Source organism: Schistocerca nitens, chromosome 1 (genome assembly GCF_023898315.1).
Source record: "Schistocerca nitens isolate TAMUIC-IGC-003100 chromosome 1, iqSchNite1.1, whole genome shotgun sequence".
NCBI lineage: Eukaryota > Metazoa > Arthropoda > Insecta > Orthoptera > Acrididae > Schistocerca > Schistocerca nitens.
In genome coordinates, this window is record NC_064614.1 from 1,264,532,960 (window position 1) to 1,264,555,909 (window position 22,950).

A 22,950-nucleotide genomic window follows, 5' to 3' on the forward strand; every position below is an offset into this window, starting at 1 on the left:
AAAAAATAAACTGGATCATTTTAAGAAGAAGGCATTCTAAAGTGTGCATAAATTTCTTCACAAATCAAGGCAGCTCATCTTATACACCTTTGTACATATATGAAACAGTACTTCATGCTAGTGTACACACCCACAACACTTGCAGGAAGTACAATATATGAAGCATACACCATCAACTGACAGTGTCTGAAAAATGACCGAACTACTCTGGTATCAATTTATTAAGAATGTGTGAATGGTGACACTTCTAAATCCACTGAAATTGCCACATGAAGATTTCAGCCAATTTCTTAAAAGTATTTGAGGATATGTAACCTGTTTGTGAGCTTTGACATTAAATAATTCTTCAAAAACATGGTTCTGCAAGACTATTTAGCACTCTTTAGTCAAAAGAGCTGGAAGTAGTTAAGCTTTGTGAATATGCATTGATGAGTACCTACTGCAAGTGTAACAGAGAGTCTTATTTTATGACCAGATGGATGGGACTAAAAACCTCCTCATGGAACACTTTGGTCCTTGAAAGCACTTGCCAAAATCCCAAGTGCTTCTTCTGCTATGTTAACGATACTTTTGTGCTGTGTGGGCATGACAGGTATAGGATGAGTTTCTGGACCACCTTGTCAGCATTCATCGAAATATTGCATTCACTATGGAACAATAGAAACTTGAGGCAGGAATATCAACAATGTAGGGAACATTGTTTAACATAAAGAAGACACATTAAGTTGCAGACAGGCATGATTAAAAGACACTTACATAAGTGTCTGTCTGCAACTTAACAAGCCTTCTCTACAGGAAGTAGCAATCTGTCTTTTCCTACATTGTTGGCATTTACTATGGAAACAGAAGAGAATGGTTGTCTTCCTTTTTTGGGCACACTAATAAAGAAGACGTCAGATAGTACACTAGGCCATGCACTATATAGGAAGGAATCCCACCTAGACCTGTACCTGCATCCAAGAAGCTGCCACCATCCAGCACAACAGCAAACATTGCTAACCACCATGGCATATAGGGCCCGTGTCATATGTGATAAGGAAAGCCACCCAGCTGAACTACAACACCTGAAGGAATTGTTTCACAAAAATGGGCACAGTGAAGCACAGAGTAGTAGGGCATTCAGAAGAGAAAAGATGCAGCAACTTAGGAAAATGACTGTGACTGCTGTCATTCAAAATTATGACACTACTTGAAAGTTCCAACATAAAAACCATCTTCTGCCCACTGCCTAACATGAAAGTGAACTTTGAGTATGTTAGAGACCCACCAAAACTGAACATATTTGGTACACACAACATCTCTTGTGAATTTTTCACCAGTATATTGTACAAATGCAGCACTGTATCTCAGAATGCTGCAAGAAGCACATCAGGCATCATACACACAGAGAAATCAATGATAGCAGAGCGCAGCATAAAGGAAGACTGCACTTCCGTCCTCTAGAATATGAACGAGCTGTGCCAAGCAACTGGCTATTAGGAGAGCATTATAAATGAATCCATAGAAATAAGGATTCCTGAGATCCTGGTCAGTAGGGGCAAAGGGTACAAATTTAATTTGACATGGAATTATGAAACATACCCAGCACTGTCCATCACACAGGATGCATCTGGAATGCCCAGATAGAGATTCAGGCACAGCCTCTGGTGTGTCCATTACTCCTACCACTGCAAACTCACCCCCCTTCTCCACCTGCCAATTGGACAGAGTGCCTGCATATCAAGTGGAGAGGGCGTATCTCTAGTATAAATATTATGACATCCACAATATCTCGACACTTTATCATAGGATGATTATTATGACACTCTTCAAAAGTAGGATATTAACACTGTTCCTTGGCCAAAAAATGGAGATCTTCTCATTACAGCTGCTAAAAATATGCATAATAGTGTACATGATACTAACTTTCCAAAGTAGCCGAGCGAGGTGGCGCAGTCGTTAGACACTGGACTCGCATTCAGGAGGACGATGATTCAATCCCGCGTCCGGCCATCCTGATTTAGGTTTTCCGTGATTTCCCTAAATCATTCCAGGCAAATGCCGGGATGGTTCCTCTGAAAGGGCACGGTCGACTTCCTTCCCTAATCCGATGAGACCGATGACCACGCTGTCTGGTCTCCTTCCCCAAAAAACCAACCACCAATCAACCAACCAAAGTAGCCCAAAGACTATATGGTAAAAATGGAATTTTGCAGTGCTAGAGAGTATCTACTAAATTAAATTAGTGTATATTGTTCTTGATAATCAACAATGAAGCAAGCAGAAGGGCATATGGACATCTACAAAAATGATGCTAACCAAAAGTGCAAAATGGCAAGACACGATATATTAAAGGAGAAATGCGAAACTGTAGAAGCATGCATGACTAGTGGAAAGATAGACAGGCCAACATCAGAATTACAGAGACATTTCAAGAAAAGAGCTGTAGACGGGGTAACAAACTTGATGAACATATTACAGGAAAGGTAGAGGAAGTCAACGAAGGTAATATGGGAGATATGATATTTTAAGAATTTGACAGATCACTAAAAGACCTAAGTTGAAACAAAATCCCTAAAGTAAACAACATTTCGCCCAACAAAGTACATACAATAATGAAACTATTCCAATTGGTATGCACGGTATTGGAGAGGGTTCAATTGTGGACAGACTTTGAGCAGAATGTAATAATTCCATTTCCAAAGAAAGCAGGCACTGACAAGTGTTAATATTGCTAAACCATCTGCTTATAAGTTATACTTGCTAAATTCTGAATGAATTATAATACTGACTATATGGCATAGGTATCATGTCATAAGTGTCAGCCAAAAGAAAGACAAACCTATGTTTACAGAATTAATATATTTAGAGAAAGGTCTTCACAATCTTGAATAGGTAGCAGGGATAAAATTCAGGGAACTAAAGGATTATCTACAATTTGCACAGAAACCAGACTACAGTTATAGAGTTGAAGAACATGAAAGGAAAGCAGTAGCTAGTAAGGGAATGAGACAAGGTTGTGGCCTATCCATGACATTACTCATTATGATTTAGAGCAAGCAGAAAAGAAACCAAGAGGTAATTTAAGTTCAGAGAGAAAAAAGCAAAACTGAGATTTGCCAATGACACTTGTAATTTTCGAAGGGACAGCAAAGGACTAGGAAGATCAGTTTCTAGTGCTTGTGCATCAATATATAGAAGTGCACAAGACATAAAGTGTTTACATCTAGCAGTCACATTGCTGACACTGCTTTATTCTTTGTCTTTTGACAGTTATTCTGCATTGATTTTTACTGAAATCCCAAATTGTGGCATACATGTGTGTATGCAGTTAAATATTGTGTAGTGGCACTACCCAATATTTTAAGTAAAAGTATTAAATCTTTAGTGTAAGTAATAGAAAGTAGCATGAAGGCCACTGCGGAGTACTACACTAACAGCGCTGGCTGTCAGCCATGATATATTGGCACATAGGGCACAATAACAGATGTGCAAGTGAGGATAGCTGAGTGCAGCAGTAAACTGCCCCGTGCAGCAAACAATGATGCAGTAAGTGGGTTGTTGCCACCACACACGAGTGAGTCTCTATGCTAGGGGTGATGTTACTAGACATCAGGTTTCAGAGAAACAGATGGGCAGTAACAGAGTATAAATGAGGCTGAATTTGAGGACAGGATGTCATTTGATTTGGGGACTTGATCATCACTGAGTAGCCCTACCACTATGCTGGGGCACCACTGGACTGCAAGATGACTGGGCAGTGCCAACAGCAGCCTCCAGTTCAAGACCAGGTCTGTCACTGCACTGGGTCCTCTGTGGGACTTGGTGCCAAAGCCACACTGGCCTGCCATGTCGCAATGCCAGCCACCATCCACTGCTTGTCTTAGGGGTGTGGGTCGAGACCCACAAACAACTGCATCTGCCACCATGGAGAAAAGAGCAGCAGGGCTGCCTCATGGTAAGTCACTGCCCTAGGAAGCACTACTGTCACAACTGGCTGTTGTCTTATCTTCGCTGCTGCGCTGGAGTCCTGACACAGCAATGCCAGGACCTGTCCTAGAGGCCATCGCCAGCTGCATGTCCAGAGCTCATGAAGAGAGATGTGCCTGCCTCATTTAGAATTGAAGACACATGGTGAAAATTATTGAACTATATGAAAAACACGTAAATTAATTACAAACTATGTCATGCACACACTTTATTCAACATGAAAACATCACTACAGATATGAGGGTGGTTTGAAAAGTTCTCAGCACTAGCGCAATGAGTTGTTCACGTGATATTCATTGGTCTGTTGCCTATAAACATGTGCCATGTTGGTGCTCTTGGAAGAGGGCTGTGGTGGTAACATGGCTCTGTTGTTGTTCTTCCATAGTGATTTGCAAAGATGGAAAAAATCGAGATTCAAGCAGTGACTTAGTACTCCGTAAAGAAAGGTATAAAAGCAAAGGACATTCATGCTGATTTCCAGAACACACTGGGGGACTCTGCTCCTTCATATTCAACTGTTGCCAAGTGGGCAAATGAATTTAAAGTTAGTCGGGAGAGCTTAAATGATGATCTGTGCAGTGGTCAGCCGAGATATGTCACTACTCCAGAAATCATTGCAACAGTGCACACAATGGTCATGGAGGATTGCTGATTGAAAGTGCATGAAATTGCTCATGCTTTACAGATGTCATCTGAAAGGGTGTATCACATTTCAACTGAAGAATTAGAAATGAAAAAATTATCTGCAAGATGCATGCCACAGTAAGACAATGCGCAGCCGCATACATGTGCTGTCACCATGGCAGAATTACATGGACTACAGTATGAATTGTTGCCACACCCACCTAATTCACCTGATATGTCTCCATCAGACTTCCATCTTTTCCCAGAACTGAAATTTTTTCTTGGTGGGTGAAGATTCACTTCAAACGATGAATTGATAGCAGGAGTTGACAACTATTTTGCAGGCCTGGAGGAAACTCATTTTCGAGATGGGTTCAAGGCACTGGAACATCATTGTATCAAGTGCATTAATCTACAAGGTGACTACATTGAAACATAAAAAGAGTTTCAGTGATGTAAGAACTTTTTTTCTATTCCATTCCAAGAACTTTTCAAACCACCCTTGTATTTGGATTTTGCTTATGACATGTTTGATATGCCTGCCATCATTGGTAGTGATGTGCCGCAGATGAATAGTGAAATTCCGCATGACCCTCTGAAGTGTCGGAACATCAGTACTGTTTATGACCTCCTGAATGGCTGTGTTCAGCTTAGCAATGGTTTTGGGGTTATTGTTGTATACCTTGCCTTTAATGTAACTCCACAAAAAGGGGTCGCATGTGCTCTGATCTGGAGAATATCGAGGCCCATGCCAGTGGCCTCTGGGTACCACCGAGCAAGAATGTGGTCCCCAAACTGCTCCTCCAGGATATTAAACACTCTCTTGCTTTGATGGGGTCAAGATCCATCCTGCATGGACCACATCATGTCAAAACCAGGATCAATTTGGATAATGGGGATGAAATCATCTTCCAAAATCTTCACGTACCATTTGATAGTTGCCATGCCATCAAGAAATATCACACCAGTTATATTGTGACTGGACATTGCACAATACACAGTCACTCACTGGGGGAGAAGAGACTTCTTGATGGTGATCTTGAAATGTGGATTCTTGGTCCCCTAACGTGCCAATTTTGCTTTTTGATGAACCCATCAAAATGAAAGTGGCATTTGTCGCTAAACCAAACCATATTCACATACTAATTCCCATCATGTCTCACAGCCAACCATGCAGTTTGCACATCCTAATGCAAACTGTTTGGAAGTTATGATGATTTTATTTCATATAGTTCAGTAATTGTCACCCTGCATAATAAAGTTATATTGTTAAATTGTCTAGTGTCTTCACTGGTTCCATCACCTACAGCATCACCACAAATGCATCACCCTCCTTCAGAAGTGCCACTACAAAGTGGTTCATACAGAGTGGTGTCAGGAGGTCCAACATCACAGCAATCAACAGCAATGGTGTGCCGTCCCCATGTAATGTCATTTGAGCCACACCCCACAGTGTTATCATTGGATTGAGTGAGAGTATTTTGTTCTCATGTGGTGGTAGTCATGGTGTTGAACTTTATAGGGTGTGATTTTACATAGTTACATTTACAAAACCAGAGGAACTTGCAGATCTGTCACAATTTAGCAGTAATTGTAAAAATGAGTGATTAGTATCTTTAAGTTGCACTCAGTTTAATTTACTTGGGCATGCTGCATCTTGCGATGAATCAGTAGCAGAACTGCTCTATTTGTAACCGTTATGAGCACACAGCTAGGCAATGTAGAGTGTCCAGGTGGCTCATGATTAGAGAGAAGAAGTAACTTGGCAGAACACTTTGGGACTAACTGTTCTCTGTGTACTGTTTAGTTGTAGTATAATTTTTATCATGGATAATGGATACAGAGGTAAAATCAGAGACAGGAGGTGTCACCAGTGAAGAAGCAGTGCAGTCATTGGTGGGTCATGTGGCTAAGTTGAGAGTGGATAATGTGGTTACATTTAATGAACTAGCAGGAAAGAATCACAAGATAGAAGTGTTGAAGTCACAAACTCCGGGACGAGGTCACACTTACTCGTCTTCACATCAGCCACAGCCCTATGATGCATGGATTTTTACTCCGGCGAGAGAACCCTCTGATGTGTGGTGCTTGTGGTGTGCAGATCATAGTGCACCACATTTTATTGGACTGCATTTTATTTGCTGACCAGCGGACTGCGGCAGATTTGCCGGCGGATCTGCATTCTACTTTATGCAATACTCAAACAAATGTGGTTCTGTGTAGTCGTGTTGGGACTTGTCTTAACTTAATTAGTTGTTATTTGACAAAAGATATAATGTGAACTTTATTTACAAAATGCACTTTGTTGGAGCTAGTAACCACCCCAACACGACAAAATATGCAATACTTCCTATAACGTACTTTACCTAGCCATATCAGTTTTATAATTAATTTTAGCCCATGAGGCGTAAACTGTCACTGTTACATTCTATAGTAATTTTAAACATCTAGCACATTACAGACATGAGAAAAAGTAAGAATTCTAATTTTACATAGTTTTATTCATAATAATAACATGTTACTACTTAGTTACAAATATTACAAAAAATGTCATCAAAATTGTAAACTTCAGGTGCATCTCATAGAGGGCACCATACGCCAAACTGATGTATACTGTGAAACCAACATATAATTCTACAACAGTAATGGTTGAACTGTGTAAGCATTCACTTGAGCAGGAAAAATTGCTACAATTCCGCACTAGTATGTAATGTTAACATTAAAAGACAATGTTGTGATGGACTTATAACTTTTGTAAATCACATTGTAATATATACTCTTGTATTTGTTTTAGCATTGATAATGACCTGACATAGGTCAAAATTTGATCTGCGTTGTGACTATAAATGTCATATTAAAGCAACTTAATTCTACGACTGATTGCTGCTCTATCTAACCCAATCCAAGATCTGCTTTTTTTTCTGAGAGGGTCATCACCTGCCATGCCAGTAACACAACACAGGATTCCAAAAGTAAATGAAGCACTGGTATGCTGAAGACCATGTAGAATACCACAGTTGTTGCAACTATTTTTTGAAGAGTTCATAGATCAACAATTAGCTGACAGAAATATAGAAGAGAGTAATAGTGCATGGTGGGCAGAAATTGTAATTGTACCTAAGAAGTCTATGTATATTTCCCAGAAGTATCAGTTTTGTTGTGATTGTCACTGTCTGGATAGCAAGACCACAACAGGTGCAGACCCTTTTCCGAATATCATGAAGACCAAATATAACCTAGGCAAAAGCAAGTATTTCTCGACATTGGACTTAAAGAGTGGATACCATTCTTCAGCAAATGGAGGACACTATGAATATATGAGAATACTTTTTGGGTTGAAACATGCACCAGCAACATTTCAACAGTTGCTGGATGCAGTATTGAGAGGAATGAAACTATAGCAGTGCTTAGTATACCAATCACCCATTCAAGGGATATGCAGGAACACAGGCAAAGTCTAAAAGAAGTATTCAGCAGATTATGAGCAGCATGTCTCACACTCAATGCTGAAAAATGTCACTTTACATTGGAGAATGCTGAAGATTAGATGGGTAGATCATATAACTAATGAGGAGGTATTGAATAGGATTGGGGAGAAGAGAAGTTTGTGGCACAACTTAACTAGAAGAAGGGATCAGTTGGTAGGACATGTTCTGAGGCATCAAGGGATCACCAATTTAGTGTTGGAGGGCAGCATGGAGGATAAAAATCGTAGAGGGAGACCAAGAGATGAATACACTAAACAGATTCAGAAGGATGTAGGTTGCAGTAAGTACTGGAAGATGAAGAAGCTTGCACAGGATAGAGTAGCATGGAGAGCTGCATCAAACCAGTCTCAGGACTGAAGACCACAACAACAACAACAACAACAACAACAACAACATTGGAGGAAGTTAATTATTTCGGCTATGTCCTACATAAGGATAGTGTAATGATTGATCTGAAGTTGGTGCAAGCAGTGCAAGATTTTTCAATACCACAAACTACTAGGCAGTTCGAATCTATCCTTAGTTTCACAAATTATTATAGGAGGTACATGAAGAGATTTGGGGATACTGCAAGACCATTTAAGGAACTGTTGAAGAAAGGGGTTATTTGTGTGGTCAGAGGAATGTCAGAGAGCATTTGACGAGTTCAAGATGGCGTTGACATCCCGTCCAGTTTTGGTGTTTCCAGACTTTCAGAAAGAATTTATATTGTGATGTGATTCATTAAACTATGCCCTTGGCTGCATTTTGAGCCAGTAGGTTGATTGAGCAGGTAGGTTAGAAAATTTAAAAAGGGAAATGGATAGGTTAAAGTTAGATATAGTGGGAATTAGTGAAGTTCGGTGGCAGGAGGAACAAGACTTCTGGTCAGGTGAATACAGGGTTATAAATACAAAATCAAATAGGGGAAATGCAGGAGTAGGTTTAATAATGAATTAAAAAATAGGAGTGCGGGTAAGCTGCTACAAACAGCATAGTGAACGTATTATAGTGGCCAAGATAGACATGAAGCCCATGCCTACTACAGTAGTACAAGTTTATATGCCAACCAGCTCTGCAGATGACAAAGAAATTGAAGAAATGTATGATGAGATAAAAGAAATTATTCAGGTAGTGAAGGGAGACGAAAATTTAATAGTCATGGGTGACTGGAATTCGACAGTAGGAAAAGGGAGGGAAGGAAACATAGGTGAATATGGGTTGGGGCTAAGAAATGAAAGAGGAAGCCCTCTGGTAGAATTTTGCACAGAGCATAACTTAATCATAAGTAACACTTGGTTCAAGAACCATAAAAGAAGGTTGTATTCATGGAAGAATCCTGGAGATACTAAAAGGTATCAGATAGATTGTATAATGGTAAGACAGAGATTTAGGAACCAGGTTTTACATTGTAGGACATTTCCAGGGGCAGATGTGGACTCTGACCGCAATCTATTGGTTATGAACTGTAGATTAAAACTGAAGAAATTGCAAAAAGGTGGGAATTTAAGGAGATGGGACCTGGATAAACTGACTAAACCAGAGGTTGTACAGAGTTTCAGGGAGAGCATAAGGGAACAATTGACAGGAATAGGGGAAAGAAATACAGTAGAAGACGAATGGGTAGCTTTGAGGGATGAAGTAGGGAAGGCAGCAGAGGATCAAGTAGGTAAAAAGACGAGGGCTAGTAGAAATCCTTGGGTAACAGAAGAAATATTGAATTTAATTGATGAAAGAAGAAAATATAAAAATGCAGTAAATGAAGCAGGCAAAAAGGAATACAAACGTCTCAAAAATGAGATCGACAGGAAGTGCAAAATGGCTAAGCAGGGATGGCTAGAGGACAAATGTAAGGATGTAGAGGCTTATCTCACTAGGGGTAAGATAGATACAGCCTACAGGAAAATTAAAGAGACCTTTGGAGAAAAGAGAACCACTTGTATGAATATCAAGAGCTCAGATGGAAACCCAGATCTAAGCAAAAAGGGGAAAGCAGAAAGGTGGAAGGAGTATGTAGAGGGTCTATACAAAGGCGATGTACTTGAGGACAATATTATGGATATGTAAGAGGATGTATATGAAGATGAGAGATATGATACTGTGTGAAGAGTTTGACAGAGCACTGAAGGACCTGAGTCGAAACAAGGCCCCGGGTGTAGACAACATTCCATTAGAACTACTGACGGCCTTGGGAGAGCCAGTACTGACAAAACTCTACCATCTGGTGAGCAAGATGTACGAGACAGGTGAAATACCCTCAGACTTCAAGAAGAATATAATAATTCCAATCTCAAACAAAGCAGGTGTTGACAGATGTGAAAATTACCAAACTATCAGTTTAATAAGTCACAGCTGCAAAACGCTAACACGAATTCTTTGCAGATGATTGAAAAACTGATAGAAGCCGACCTTGGGGAAGATCAGTTTGGATTCCGTAGAAATGTTGGAACACGTGAGGCAATACTGACCCTATGACTTATCTTAGAAGGAAGATTAAGGAAAGGCAAATCTACGTTTCTAGCATTTGTAGACTTAGAGAAAGCTTTTGACAATGTTGACTGGAATACTCTCTTTCAAATTCTAAAGGTGGCAGGGGTAAAATACAGGGAGCAAAAGGCTATTTACAATTTGTACAGAAACCAGATGGCAGTTGTAAGAGTCGAGGGGCATGAAAGGGAAGCAGTGGTTGGGAATGGAGTGAGACAGAGTTGTAGCCTCTCCCCGATGTTATTCAATCTGTATATTGAGCAAGCAGTAAAGGAAACAAGAGAAAAATTCGGAGTAGGTATTAAAGTCCATGGAGAAGAAATTAAAACGTTGAGTTTCGCCGATGAGGTTGTAATTCTGTCAGAGACAGCTAAGGACTTGGAAGAGCAGTTGAACGGAATGGACAGTGCCTTGAAAGGAGGATATAAGGTGAACATCAACAAAAGCACAACGAGGATAACGGAATGTAGTCGAATTAAGTCGGGTGATGCTGAGGGAATTAGATTAGGAAATGAGACACTTAAAGTAGTAAAGGAATTTTGCTGTTTGGGGAGCAAAATAACTGATGATGGTCGAAGCAGAGAGGATATAAAATGTAGACTGGCAATGGCAAGGAAAGCGTTTCTGAAGAAGAGAAATTTGTTAACATCGAGTATAGATTTAAGTGTCAGGAAGTCGTTTCTGAAAGTATTTGTATGGAGTGTAGCCACGTATGGAAGTGAAACATGGACAATAAATAGTTTGGACAAGAAGAGAATAGAAAGTTTTGAAATGTGGTGATACAGAAGAATGTTTAAGATTAGGTGGGTAGATCACATAACTAATGAGGAGGTATTGAATAGGATTGGGGAGAAGAGAAGTTTGTGGCACAACTTAACTAGAAGAAGGGATCGGTTGGTAGGACATGTTCTGAGACATCAAGGGATCACAAATTTAGCATTGGAGGGCAGTGTGGAGGGTAGCTGCATCACAACACCTTGCACAGCCGGACCACCTGATGACCGGGCAGCTCCAGTGGCAGCCTCTGGTTTGAGACCAGGTTGCATCTGCCACTGCAGTAGTCCTTCATGGGACTTGGTGCCACAGACCCACTGGCCTGATGTCTGTGCCTGCTGCCACCAATGCTGAGGCCCAGGGAGAGACTCGGCATCATAACGCCAGCTGCCATCCACCGCCTGTCCAAGGAGCACAGGTCGAGACTCGTGCACAGCCACCTTCACCACCACAGAGCAAAGAGCAGCAGGGCTGCCTCCTGGCATGTCACTCCACTGGGAAGCGCTGCTGTTACAACTGGTCATAGCCTTGCCTTCACAACCAGGCCAGAGACTCGACACAGCAACACCGGATGCCATCCAAGCAGCCGACACCAGCTGCACTACCCAGAGCTCATGAGGAGAGGTGTGCCTGCTTCATGTAGAACTGGAGATATAATAAACTTATATTTTTAAATTGTGCCCAGTGTTTCCCACCACCTACGGCATCATCAGACATGCAAAATCCCCTGCAGAGGTGCCAATACAGAGTAGTCTGCACAATTGCAATACAGTTAATTTATCCCAAACTGCAACATTTTTGGAGACACTGACATAATCTTATGTTCCACCTGATGTAATCTCAGGTGACAACTGACGCTAACTGATATAATGATTCTGTTCTGAAAATTAATTGCAAACCAACCATGCCAGCTGTGCCACATGACAACACGTATTGAGTGGCAGCAACGTGTGACCCTACACCATCTATTGATGTGCCCCTGAACACTTTAATTAATCGAGTCACAGTAAAATCACCACCTTTCTGACAACAGAACACTGTTCTATGTTTTGCATGCTTTGAGAGTCAATTTACGCTTGCCAATGTCACAGCTGATGAAACCAAGTATAGCTACATTGTCGTTCTACTAAATGAAGATATAGCTATCAATGTGGAAGATATTTTGGCCTTACCACTGAGCATTGATCGATACATGATTCTTAAAAATGCCCTGATCAGTCACCTTTCTCAATCCAACACAAAGAATCTTGAGAAATTGCTGTGAGCAGAGGTGTTAAGAGACTGCACTCACTCACAGTTGCTATGTTGGATACATATGTTGGCAAGCAATGCCATTAATGAGAACATCCTAAGAAACCTCTGATTGTCATGTCTCCCTCCAAATGCATGAAATATTCTCACTCTATGTGCCAGAGCCCTAGACATGCTAGTGCAAATGCAGACTGCAGCATTAGCATCTGTTGGTTCACAATCAGATTCTGCTATTGCATCACTACAGGCACAGATCGCAGAACTTACTGCACAAATTGCTGCTCTCCAAACACAGCATTCCAACTGCTGACCTCAAGGACACCACTCACTGAGGAAACACAGCTGATTAACTTCATCAACAAAACTTTGCTGGTACCAAAACTGGTTTGGTTCTCAAACATAGAAATGCAGTCATCCATGTGAAATGGAAAATGCAGTAGGAATTCAGTAATGATGGTGATTGAATTCCTGAAAAGCAGAACTGAAATGTATTGTGGATTCGAATAAGGAGGGGGCTAAGAGATCACCAGATGAGTGACTTCTAATTAAACCTTCAATGGTTTCAGTATGCAACAATATGGAGAAAGTCCTGCAGTTTGCTTTTGCATCACACATAGCTCGCTCATAAAAATTACCCTGTGTTTAAGTTAGGAATTTTCATTACTCTTATTTGTAAATAGAATACTATGTTAGGTGAGAATGATGGCATTTTATGCTTTCCGTCTGGTCACCCAAGACGTGTGCAGTAGTGCTGAACTGCAGCTGCTCACGTCATTGCAGGTTAGTTGGAACTGCTGGCTGATCAAAGCTGTCCAAGTTAAACGTGCCGGTAAGGCTGTTGTCCCGCATTATCGCTCAGTCTATGTGCGTGTATCACAGCATAATACGTATCCATATGATCGTACTTGACTGTACTGGACACAGCTTGGCTTCCACTCCACATGAAATGAAATCCAATGAGATTCAAGAAAACATGGAAGAATACATGGTGTACAGTTTAAATCAGGTTTATTCTTATGATGAACCAGTATGGCACCAGTATGCTGTTTGTCAGTGCATTATATCCTGACTGTATCAGGACTGTCAATCCACACTCGACCACACTGTTTGTCAACAGAGAAGGCGAATGTAGCCAAACAAGAATTTTCTTGTCATGTTTGCACAAGGTATCTGCTGCCCATCAAACAGCCACTGGGCCTCTCTGCTGCATATTGTTCCCAAAAAGACCAATGGATGGAGTCCGTGCAATGACTGCCAATAGCCCATTGCCAGGATAACCCCTGATCGCTGCCCAGTTCTGCATATTGAAGACTTAACGTATGTCTACAGCAAGCATGTTTTCTCCACTTCAGACTTGGAGCGAGCATACTGACAGGTATTAGGAGTGCCAGAAGACAGCTAAAGCTGCCACCAAAGCTCCATTTGGCCTCTCCAAATATACAAAGAATGCCATTCAGGTTATCCAATGCCACAAGGATATTTCAATGTTTTATGGATGAGGTGATGCTAGATCTGGATTTTTGCTATGTGTTCACTGACAATGTATTTGTCATGCCCATTCCCGAAGTCGAACATCTGCAATATCTGTGCCAGATATTTACACCACTTCAGGTACATGGACTACTTATTAATCCTTCAAAATGCATCTTCAGAGCTTCATAAGTCTGCTTCTTGGGCTACACGATCAATGCCCATGGAATTAGGCCACCACCGAGAAGGTAAATGCCACAGTCAACTGTCTGCAATATGTGATTGTTTGCAAATTGCGATGATTTCTAGGAGTCAGCAACTTTCATTGCCATTGCATGCACAATCATGCATTGTTAGCTACTCTGCTGAATAACCTTCTATGAAGCTCACCTGGATCACCTGCATAGAATGACATAGACAGATGTGTAGTAACAAAGCCAAGACAGCTGTCAACAATGTGCTATCACTAAGGCTGCTCTGTTAGTGCACTCTGTCCTGTAACAGCCACTCAGCTCACTGGTTGATGTGTTCGTGACAGCAATAGGTGCAATGCCACAACAACAAATAGGTTAACACTGGCAACCTTTGGCATTCTACAGCAAAAAAATGAAATGTCATGTGGTGAGGGCCTCCCGGCGGGTAGACCCAATCGCCTGGTGCAACTCTTTTGAGGTGATGTCACTTTGGCGACTTGCACGTTTATGAGGATGAGATGATGATGATGATGATGAAGATGACACAAACACCCAGTCCCTGAGCAGAGAAAATCTCTGACCTGGTCGGGAATTGAACCCAGGCCTCCCGGGATGACAAGCTGGCGCGCTGTCCACCCAGCTACAGTGGTGGACATTCTACAGCAAAAAGCTCTCTCCATCACAATAGAGCTGGTCTACATATGTTCGCAAGCTGCATGGGGTGTATGATTTGAAAATACAGACACATGCTTGAAGGTCAACACTTCACTCTCACCAGGGACCACAAACAGCTGACATATGCCTTCTGTCAGCATCAAGACAAAGCATCACGAAACCAACTTTGTCACTTGGATTTCATAGGACTGTTTAAAACCCATGTTACCTATGTCAGGGGAGAGCTTAATGTGCAAGCAGATGCTCTCTCTTGCAGTGTTTTCAAATGCAGTTGACTACAAGGCACTAGCCTTGGCATAACAATCTGATGATGAGATTCAAGATTTATTGGCATGACCATCCAATCTGCAGCTCTGTTGTATCCAGGTGCTACCAACAAATGTGCTGTTGTACTGTGACACCTCCACATCAAAGTCATGACCCTTGTGACTGATAGTTTTGGACAGGCGTCAATTATGTATCTACATGACCTGTCTTGTTCTGGAATCCACACTTCAAAACACTTGGTGAAATGAACATGTTTGTGGCCTAACACAACAGAAACTGTATGGTGTTTTTTTACCAATTCATGGCCATTCAGAGAAATAAAATCACTCGCCATCTTAGTATACCACTTGGCACATTTGTTCCGCCTAACCAGTGATTCAATCACATCCATATAAATATCGTAGAATCATTCCCTCCACTGATGGATGTACCTCCTATCTCACTGCCATCGACTGGTTCACTCGCTGGCCTGAAGTCTTCCCAAGTCTGACATCACTGCCTAGACAGTTGCAACTATGTTCTTACGGGGATGGATCACCTGTTTCTTCCTACCATTGCATGTTACCATCAACAAGGGCAGGTAGTTTGAATTCTATCTGTGCAAGGCACTCACTGCCCTTTTAAGCACAAAGTGTATCTGGACAATGGCTTATCAACCTGCAGTGAATGGTCTGGTGGAACGCCTACATTGTCAACTTAAAGTACCTCTTTGGTGCCGCAAATCTCAACATTGGGCTGAGATGCTACCAATCATCCTATTGATCCTCCACACACACACATCAAAGATGATCTGAAAGCAAGTGCAGCTGACCTTGTCTATGGACAACTAATCACACTGCCCAGTTAGTTCCTCTGTAATATGCCAGACACTCTCATTGATGCATCCGATTTTGTTAGCAAGCTGTGCTCACACATACTGCAGCTCCATCCTATTGCATTAAGAGATCAAGAGACTCGCTGCCCTTTCATTTTTGCTGGCCTGTTTAAGTGCATTCAAGTATTTGTTCAACATGATGCTATCCACAATCCTTTACAGCCCCTGTGTGGTGGGCTGTACCCAGTACTCAGCAGACATGGTAACCATTTAAGGATGAACCAACAGCAATCTCCATCAGCCATCTGAAACTTGTTTTCAGCATTGCCTCCACTGGTGTATGCAAATTACTTGCCACATCACCTATGGAGGCTGTCAAACAGTTGGGATTTATGGTTGACAGCAAATTGTCAATGAATGAGCACACAGTATATGTGTGCTCCAGTCTCTGCAATGTAATATACCTCCTGAGGAGACTAAAAGAGTATATATATGCACCAAGCTCTCCTATGTAACATACCTTCTGAAGAAAGTAAAAGGTATATTAACTGACACAAGTCTTATAACAGGGTATTATGCACAATTTCACAGCCACATAAATTATGATCTAATGTTACAGGGACACACTGCAGGTTACAAGGGTGTATTACTGCTACAAAAGAAAGCAGTCAGAATAACTGCATCAATCAAAAGAGTGGAGCACTGCAAGCTTATATTCACCCAGTTAGGAATAATGACAATCTTCAACCAGTACATTTTTTAATGCTTCATCTGTGTACAAGAGAATTAAAGAGTTTTCAGCATGAGGCAAGACGTACACAATCATAACACCTGCATCAACATTGATATACCAAGCTGTTGACTGTCTGCAACATGAGATAGTTTTCCAATGGTTGCTTTAAAATGTTCAACTCATTCCCCAGAGAAGTGCAATCTCAGCCACCAGGACCACTCAACGAAAATTGCACAGGATCTAAAAGAGTACCCATTCCATTCCATTGGGGTATTCTTCAGTAGTGACAAAACTAAATGGACAAAATAATACTGTTTCATCTTTTATATATATAGCGTGAATATTTTTCTTTATATATATATGAGAAACTGTAAATAACACACATGTAAGTAATCTTGACACAATCTGTAAACGATGAAGCTCTAGTAATAAAATAATATGAACGAGACGGAATCACCTGTCACTGCCACCTGTAGCTCACAAGCTGATATGGGCACTGAGTGCTACTGTTGATGGCTCCGCAGCAGCAAGACCTGTCATCACATGATCAGGAAGCCAAGTCAGATTCAATCGCCACTATCGTTAGCACTTCGGGGGAGAGGGAGGCGAGTGAATGCAGAGGTTGTGCTTCGGACCTCATTTTGTACTTTGTCTTTTGATGGGATGGTAGTATACAGACTTGCATACAGTAAAATGTTGCAATAAAGTTAAAGTATCCTAAACTTCAACAAGCTGAATAGAATGGATGTTGTCTTTAAAAGAGGTTTGTCCCAAAGATGCGCAACAACAACAAAAATTAAACAAATGTAATGGAAAGTAGTCAAATGAATCAGGTGATGATGAGGAAATTAAATGAGGAAAGAAGGCACTAAATGTACTAATAGTAGACGAGATTTTTTATTTGAGCAGCAAAATCACTGATGACTGAAATAGAGAGTTATACATATCACAGACTGGCACAAGCGAGGAAAGCTTTTCTGAAAACGAGTAATTTTTTAACATCCACTATAAATTTAAATGTTAGAAATTGTATTATGACTTCTGAAGGTATTTGCTTTTTGTGTAGTCTTATATATAGCCGTAAGTGAAACATGTATGATAAACGGTTTAGACTAGTGGAGGGCAAAAAGTTTTGAGATGTGTTGCTACAGAGGATGCTGGAAATCAGAAAGTTACTATCGAAATGAAAAGACTTCCATAGCGGACTACAGGAGTGAAAACTGATCTTTTCTTTGGACTGCGGACCACAAAGCAATTTCCGGAAGTAATATCAGATAAACTGCTATTTGGTTATGAAATGTGATTTCCGTTCAGAAGTCTTTATTGTTGAAGTGCAACGGTAGTATTTACAGCAATGCGTTAAAGGCACAACAATCATTGCCAATCCAGTCGTAAAATGGTCAAGAGCAATTTGTAGGTGGCGTTCCGGAGCCCGTGTTCATGAGTTTTTCAATTTATTTCTTTTATTTTGATTTTGGCAACTCGACTATTTAGACATACAGTATTGCATTTAAGAGATAACTAAATTCTGTGCAGGTGAGGAATATTTTTTTTAAACCAAATCGACACATTACACGTAAATGTTATCGTTGGTGCATAGTGTATATGTTACGTTTGTTTCGAAGTGAATAATATCTGTGATATTGATACACGAAGTTGTTGTTTATATTTGTAATGTATGTGCGTTTTTGTCATTGACCTTTGTAATGTGTGCGTTTTGTACTGTATGTACGGTCCACCGTGCGTTATCAGTATGAGAACAAACTTCAGAAAGAAAATTGAAGACTTCAGCTTGGAAATGAAGAGACATTCAATATCTAATAGAAGTGTTCACTACGAATAACAACGGGAATTTTGCATCAAGGTATCATTGTATGCGTCGTTCCCAAGAATTGTACCATGCAGTCTTCGGGACAGAGACGTCTCCGTATAAATGCTGTGCGTGGGAAATCATGCTTCATGTCTGAGATCTTCGAACGTCCGTAATGCCACGCCGGTATTGATTGCGCGTATATTTCGGAAATTTATAACGTGCGCGCTACAGAAACACTTTTAAATTTTGAATCAAAAAGCTTGAATCTGTAATTTTATCGTACAGCATGTTATTTCACTTTATAAAGAACCTTGTGTTGCGTATATTATGTTTGACGTGAATACTTAGAATTAGCATAGTATCTGTACGTTTCAGTTATATACGCAACAAATTCTCTCTCTCTCTCTCTCTCTCTCTCTCTCTCTCTCTCTCTCTGTCATACACAACAATGGCGAGTTTTCCAAAACGTAAGGAGATATATAAATACGACGCACCGTGGCCTCTGTATAGTGTGAACTGGTCTTTAAGACCAGACAAACGTTTCCGTCTGGCATTGGGTAGTTTTGTGGAGGAATACAATAATAAGGTACAGATTGTGTCTTTAGATGAAAATGCATCATCAGAATTCACTGCTAAAAGTACATTTGATCATCCATACCCCACAACCAAAATAATGTGGATACCAGATAGTAAAGGAGTGTTCCCCGACCTCCTCGCAACGAGTGGTGATTACTTACGTGTGTGGCGGGCAGGAGAGCCAGAAACTAGGCTAGAATGTGTACTAAATAACAACAAGAATTCGGACTTTTGTGCACCATTGACTTCGTTTGACTGGAACGAGGTAGATCAGAATCTAATTGGAACGTCTAGTATTGATACTACTTGTACCATTTGGGGCCTAGAAACAGGGCAGGTATTGGGCCGAACCAGTTCAGTGACAGGTCACGTAAAAACACAATTAATAGCCCATGACAAAGAAGTTTATGATATTACTTTCAGTCGTGCTGGTGGTGGTCGTGATATGTTTGCCTCGGTGGGTGCTGATGGCTCAGTCAGAATGTTCGATTTACGACATTTAGAGCATTCAACCATAATATACGAAGACCCGCGACATACACCGCTTCTTCGTTTAGCGTGGAACAAGCAAGATCCCAACTATTTGGCTACAGTTGCAATGGATGCTACAGAAGTTATAATACTAGATGTGAGGCTCCCATGTGTACCTGTTGCACGCCTTAATAACCATAGAGCATGTGTTAATGGTATAGCCTGGGCACCACACTCGTCTTGTCACATATGCACGGCAGGTGATGATCATCAGGCCCTTATCTGGGATATTCAGCAAATGCCCCTGGCAATAGAAGATCCAATTCTTGCCTATACTGCTGCTGAAGGAGAAATTAATCAGATACAGTGGGGTGCAACACAGCCTGATTGGATAGCCATTTGCTACAATAAATGTCTAGAAATTCTACGTGTATAAACTGTTACAGACTTACGTATTCCAGCAGTTATTAAGCTATTTCACAACACACTAACCAGGAAAAGCTTGTAACATAAAAATTGTGATATTTACTTTGTACAAATAAGATTTTAAATCATATCGTTCCAATATTGATATCTTCCATTAAAATAATACTCTGTATGTATCACTGTTATAAATATAAATTTAGAATTCATTGACTATGCATTTCTAAGTTAATTTCTGTATGAAACTTGGCACTGATAAAATGGAGTTGATTGTAACTTTTAGAACCCATATCAGATCTTGCTCATTTAGCAAGCTGTAGTTAGCACACACGGTGTATTTTGTGAGAAGTCTGGCATGACAAATCTGCAGGATTGATAAAAGATAAAAATGGTCTCTGTGACTAGAAAAAAATGTAATGATGTAATAAGAGAAGTAGATGTTCAGTATACATATTTTGGCAGTGTGGATTCTCTTTGCATCATACATTTCAGGAATAAAATAGGTAGGTCATGTAAAGTTCGTTATTTGTATTGCAATTTCAGTGCAAAATGTGTCTACTAAATGTTGTATGAGTTAAATGAAAGTGTCATTACCCTTACTAATCATATTTATAGGTTACGTTTTTGAATCAGTCAGCACAGTATGGTAAAAAACACATGTAACTTGGACATATTCTGTAGAGTATGCTGTAACATCTGTGATGTTATGATGTAAATTTAACTGATCTGCCCTGTGTATCCAGTACATGCTTAAGCAAACAAAGCAGAATTATGAATTGTAAGATAACACAGTTATCATTCATATAATATATAGGTAACAGACCATTACATTTCCTGGAGAAACAGAGATTTATTACGTAGGCCTATAACTAAATTATTCTTGAATTTAACTTCAGCATTTATGTTCTTTAAAAAGGTCACATATTTTTTGTAAGATTTGGTGAGATGAAAACTAATGACTATACAACTAGTATTACATGTAATTAGCAGACATTGTGTGACACTTGTATAAAATATGACCATATCAAACTACAATATGGAATTAAAAGTAGTGTTGCTGAAATCAAATGCTTTAATGCATTACGAATACACTGTATTTTGCTTCACAGTTGAAATACGTAGATATTCTTATAATCTAAATAGTTTCATTAAAATTTGAGCAAATGTGTACTGTCTTCAAAAGTGTAGGTGATAACAGATATCAGGGGAAGTTTGTCAACTATGATGAACCTAAATCTCATTTTCTTGGAGCATTTATGTAACTGCTCTGGATAGATGGCAGTCTTTATGTGATAGATTATTCTTATTCCTGTGTTTCTTCTTTCATATTTCTCATGAAAAACTTTCAGAATTTAATTATCCTACATTAACTAATATAGTATATTCTCTGATCTCAAAATAGGTCCAAACATTTCTTGTTGGTTCACACCTTTCAGTAAATTTATGTTTCTGTCCTTTCTATAGTGTGCATTTTAATTATGGAATTTTTTTTCTCAGACAATGATATATCGTAATTTAGCCAGCCATAACAAATGCTAAATCATAAATCAGTGTATCATGTTGAACTCTTTAGTGCCTGATGAATCACATTTGCATTGATAATGCATATCTGTTTTCGTAAAATTCTTCTGTGTCATGTTGGTACTGGTACCAACATTTCAACTGCTTTTTCAAATGGCAAAACTGCAACAAAATTTTACAACCTGGCATGGTCTGTAACCCAGAAGAATATTATGGAAATTGATACAGGCTCTGAAATGCTATAAAATTACAGTTGTATCCAGCCTTGAGCAAAGTTTTACATGTTCTAAAAGTAGATTAGTCCCTCATTAGATTATCAGTTCATATTCTAAAAGAGGAATTCACTTGTCAGAGAAATAGAGGATGGGATAACATTTGGCATTGTTTTGAGTGGTTGTATTGAATGATGTTTCCCTAGTTGTTTCTTGAAATTATTAGAAGTTAAGTATTGTTATTTCTTATTCTTGTTATGTAAGCCTTGTATGTTGGTTAATCAGTTCAAGTATGATGTACCAGTACATTGTGTGATATGTCATTGATTTTACAAGAGCTGCCACTTACATATGCTCATTTGTAGCAGCATTCAGACTGTTAACAGCAAACTAAATGAGGCACTTAAAGATGCTTATATCAGTACTGCATGTGATTTTGTGTAATTACATATGTGCATATGCAAACCACTCATATCTAGTCAAAAATTAGTATATAGCAGAGAAGGGATTCACTAAGAGGAACAATCTGAATATGCTTAGGAAAGTATTTTTGCGAATTGTCATATATTTTTTTAATACTCGGCATTGTAATTGAGAGGAATTCAGTGGATAATAGTTAAGGCAGTTTGTTTATTACAATAATGTATTTATATGCTCTTATCTTGTGTTTGAGCTATGTTGAGGTGTTAATAAAGTCTTAAATTGAAAATAGTCAGATTGTTTAAGCAGATATAATACCCTAATTGTTTAACCTACTTGACATTGTTCGTATGTGAATATCGCATGTGGAGTAGTTTAATCATGGCTGACTCTTCAAAGAATATCAGTAATTCTGATGGAATGTACTCAGCTCCAAGGGCCTTGTTTTGACATAGGTCTTTGAGTGCTCTGTCAGATTCTTCCTGCTGTATCATCTTCAAATATATAATAATGTGTGTAATAATCCATGTAATAAAATGAAACACATGCAGCTGTCCTTTCAATGTAATTTATTATGTAGCAACCAATTTCAGTGACTCGGTACACCATCTTTGGGTGTTAACTGATGCTGAGGGGGGGTCAATTCCAATTGTATTTGCAATACCATCAGTGGCCAACATCTGTGAACTGACTTCCGTAGACCCCTGTAATAGTGATGTTGTGTCTGCAATCAACAACTGCCAACTGACTGGAGAAACATAAAAAAAGAAGATTATGGTTTAATGTTAC

General features: G+C 39.8%; 1 protein-coding gene across 1 annotated transcript; it reads left to right on the top strand.

The window, feature by feature from the left end:
• Positions 1-18,372: 18,372 nt before the first annotated feature.
• LOC126201922 (DDB1- and CUL4-associated factor 7-like) lies at positions 18,373-22,444 on the top strand. Its single transcript, XM_049936822.1, has one exon. The coding sequence runs from the start codon at positions 18,987-18,989 to the stop codon at positions 20,019-20,021; it is 1,035 nt and encodes a 344-aa protein (XP_049792779.1). The 5' UTR covers positions 18,373-18,986; the 3' UTR covers positions 20,022-22,444.
• Positions 22,445-22,950: the final 506 nt, after the last annotated feature.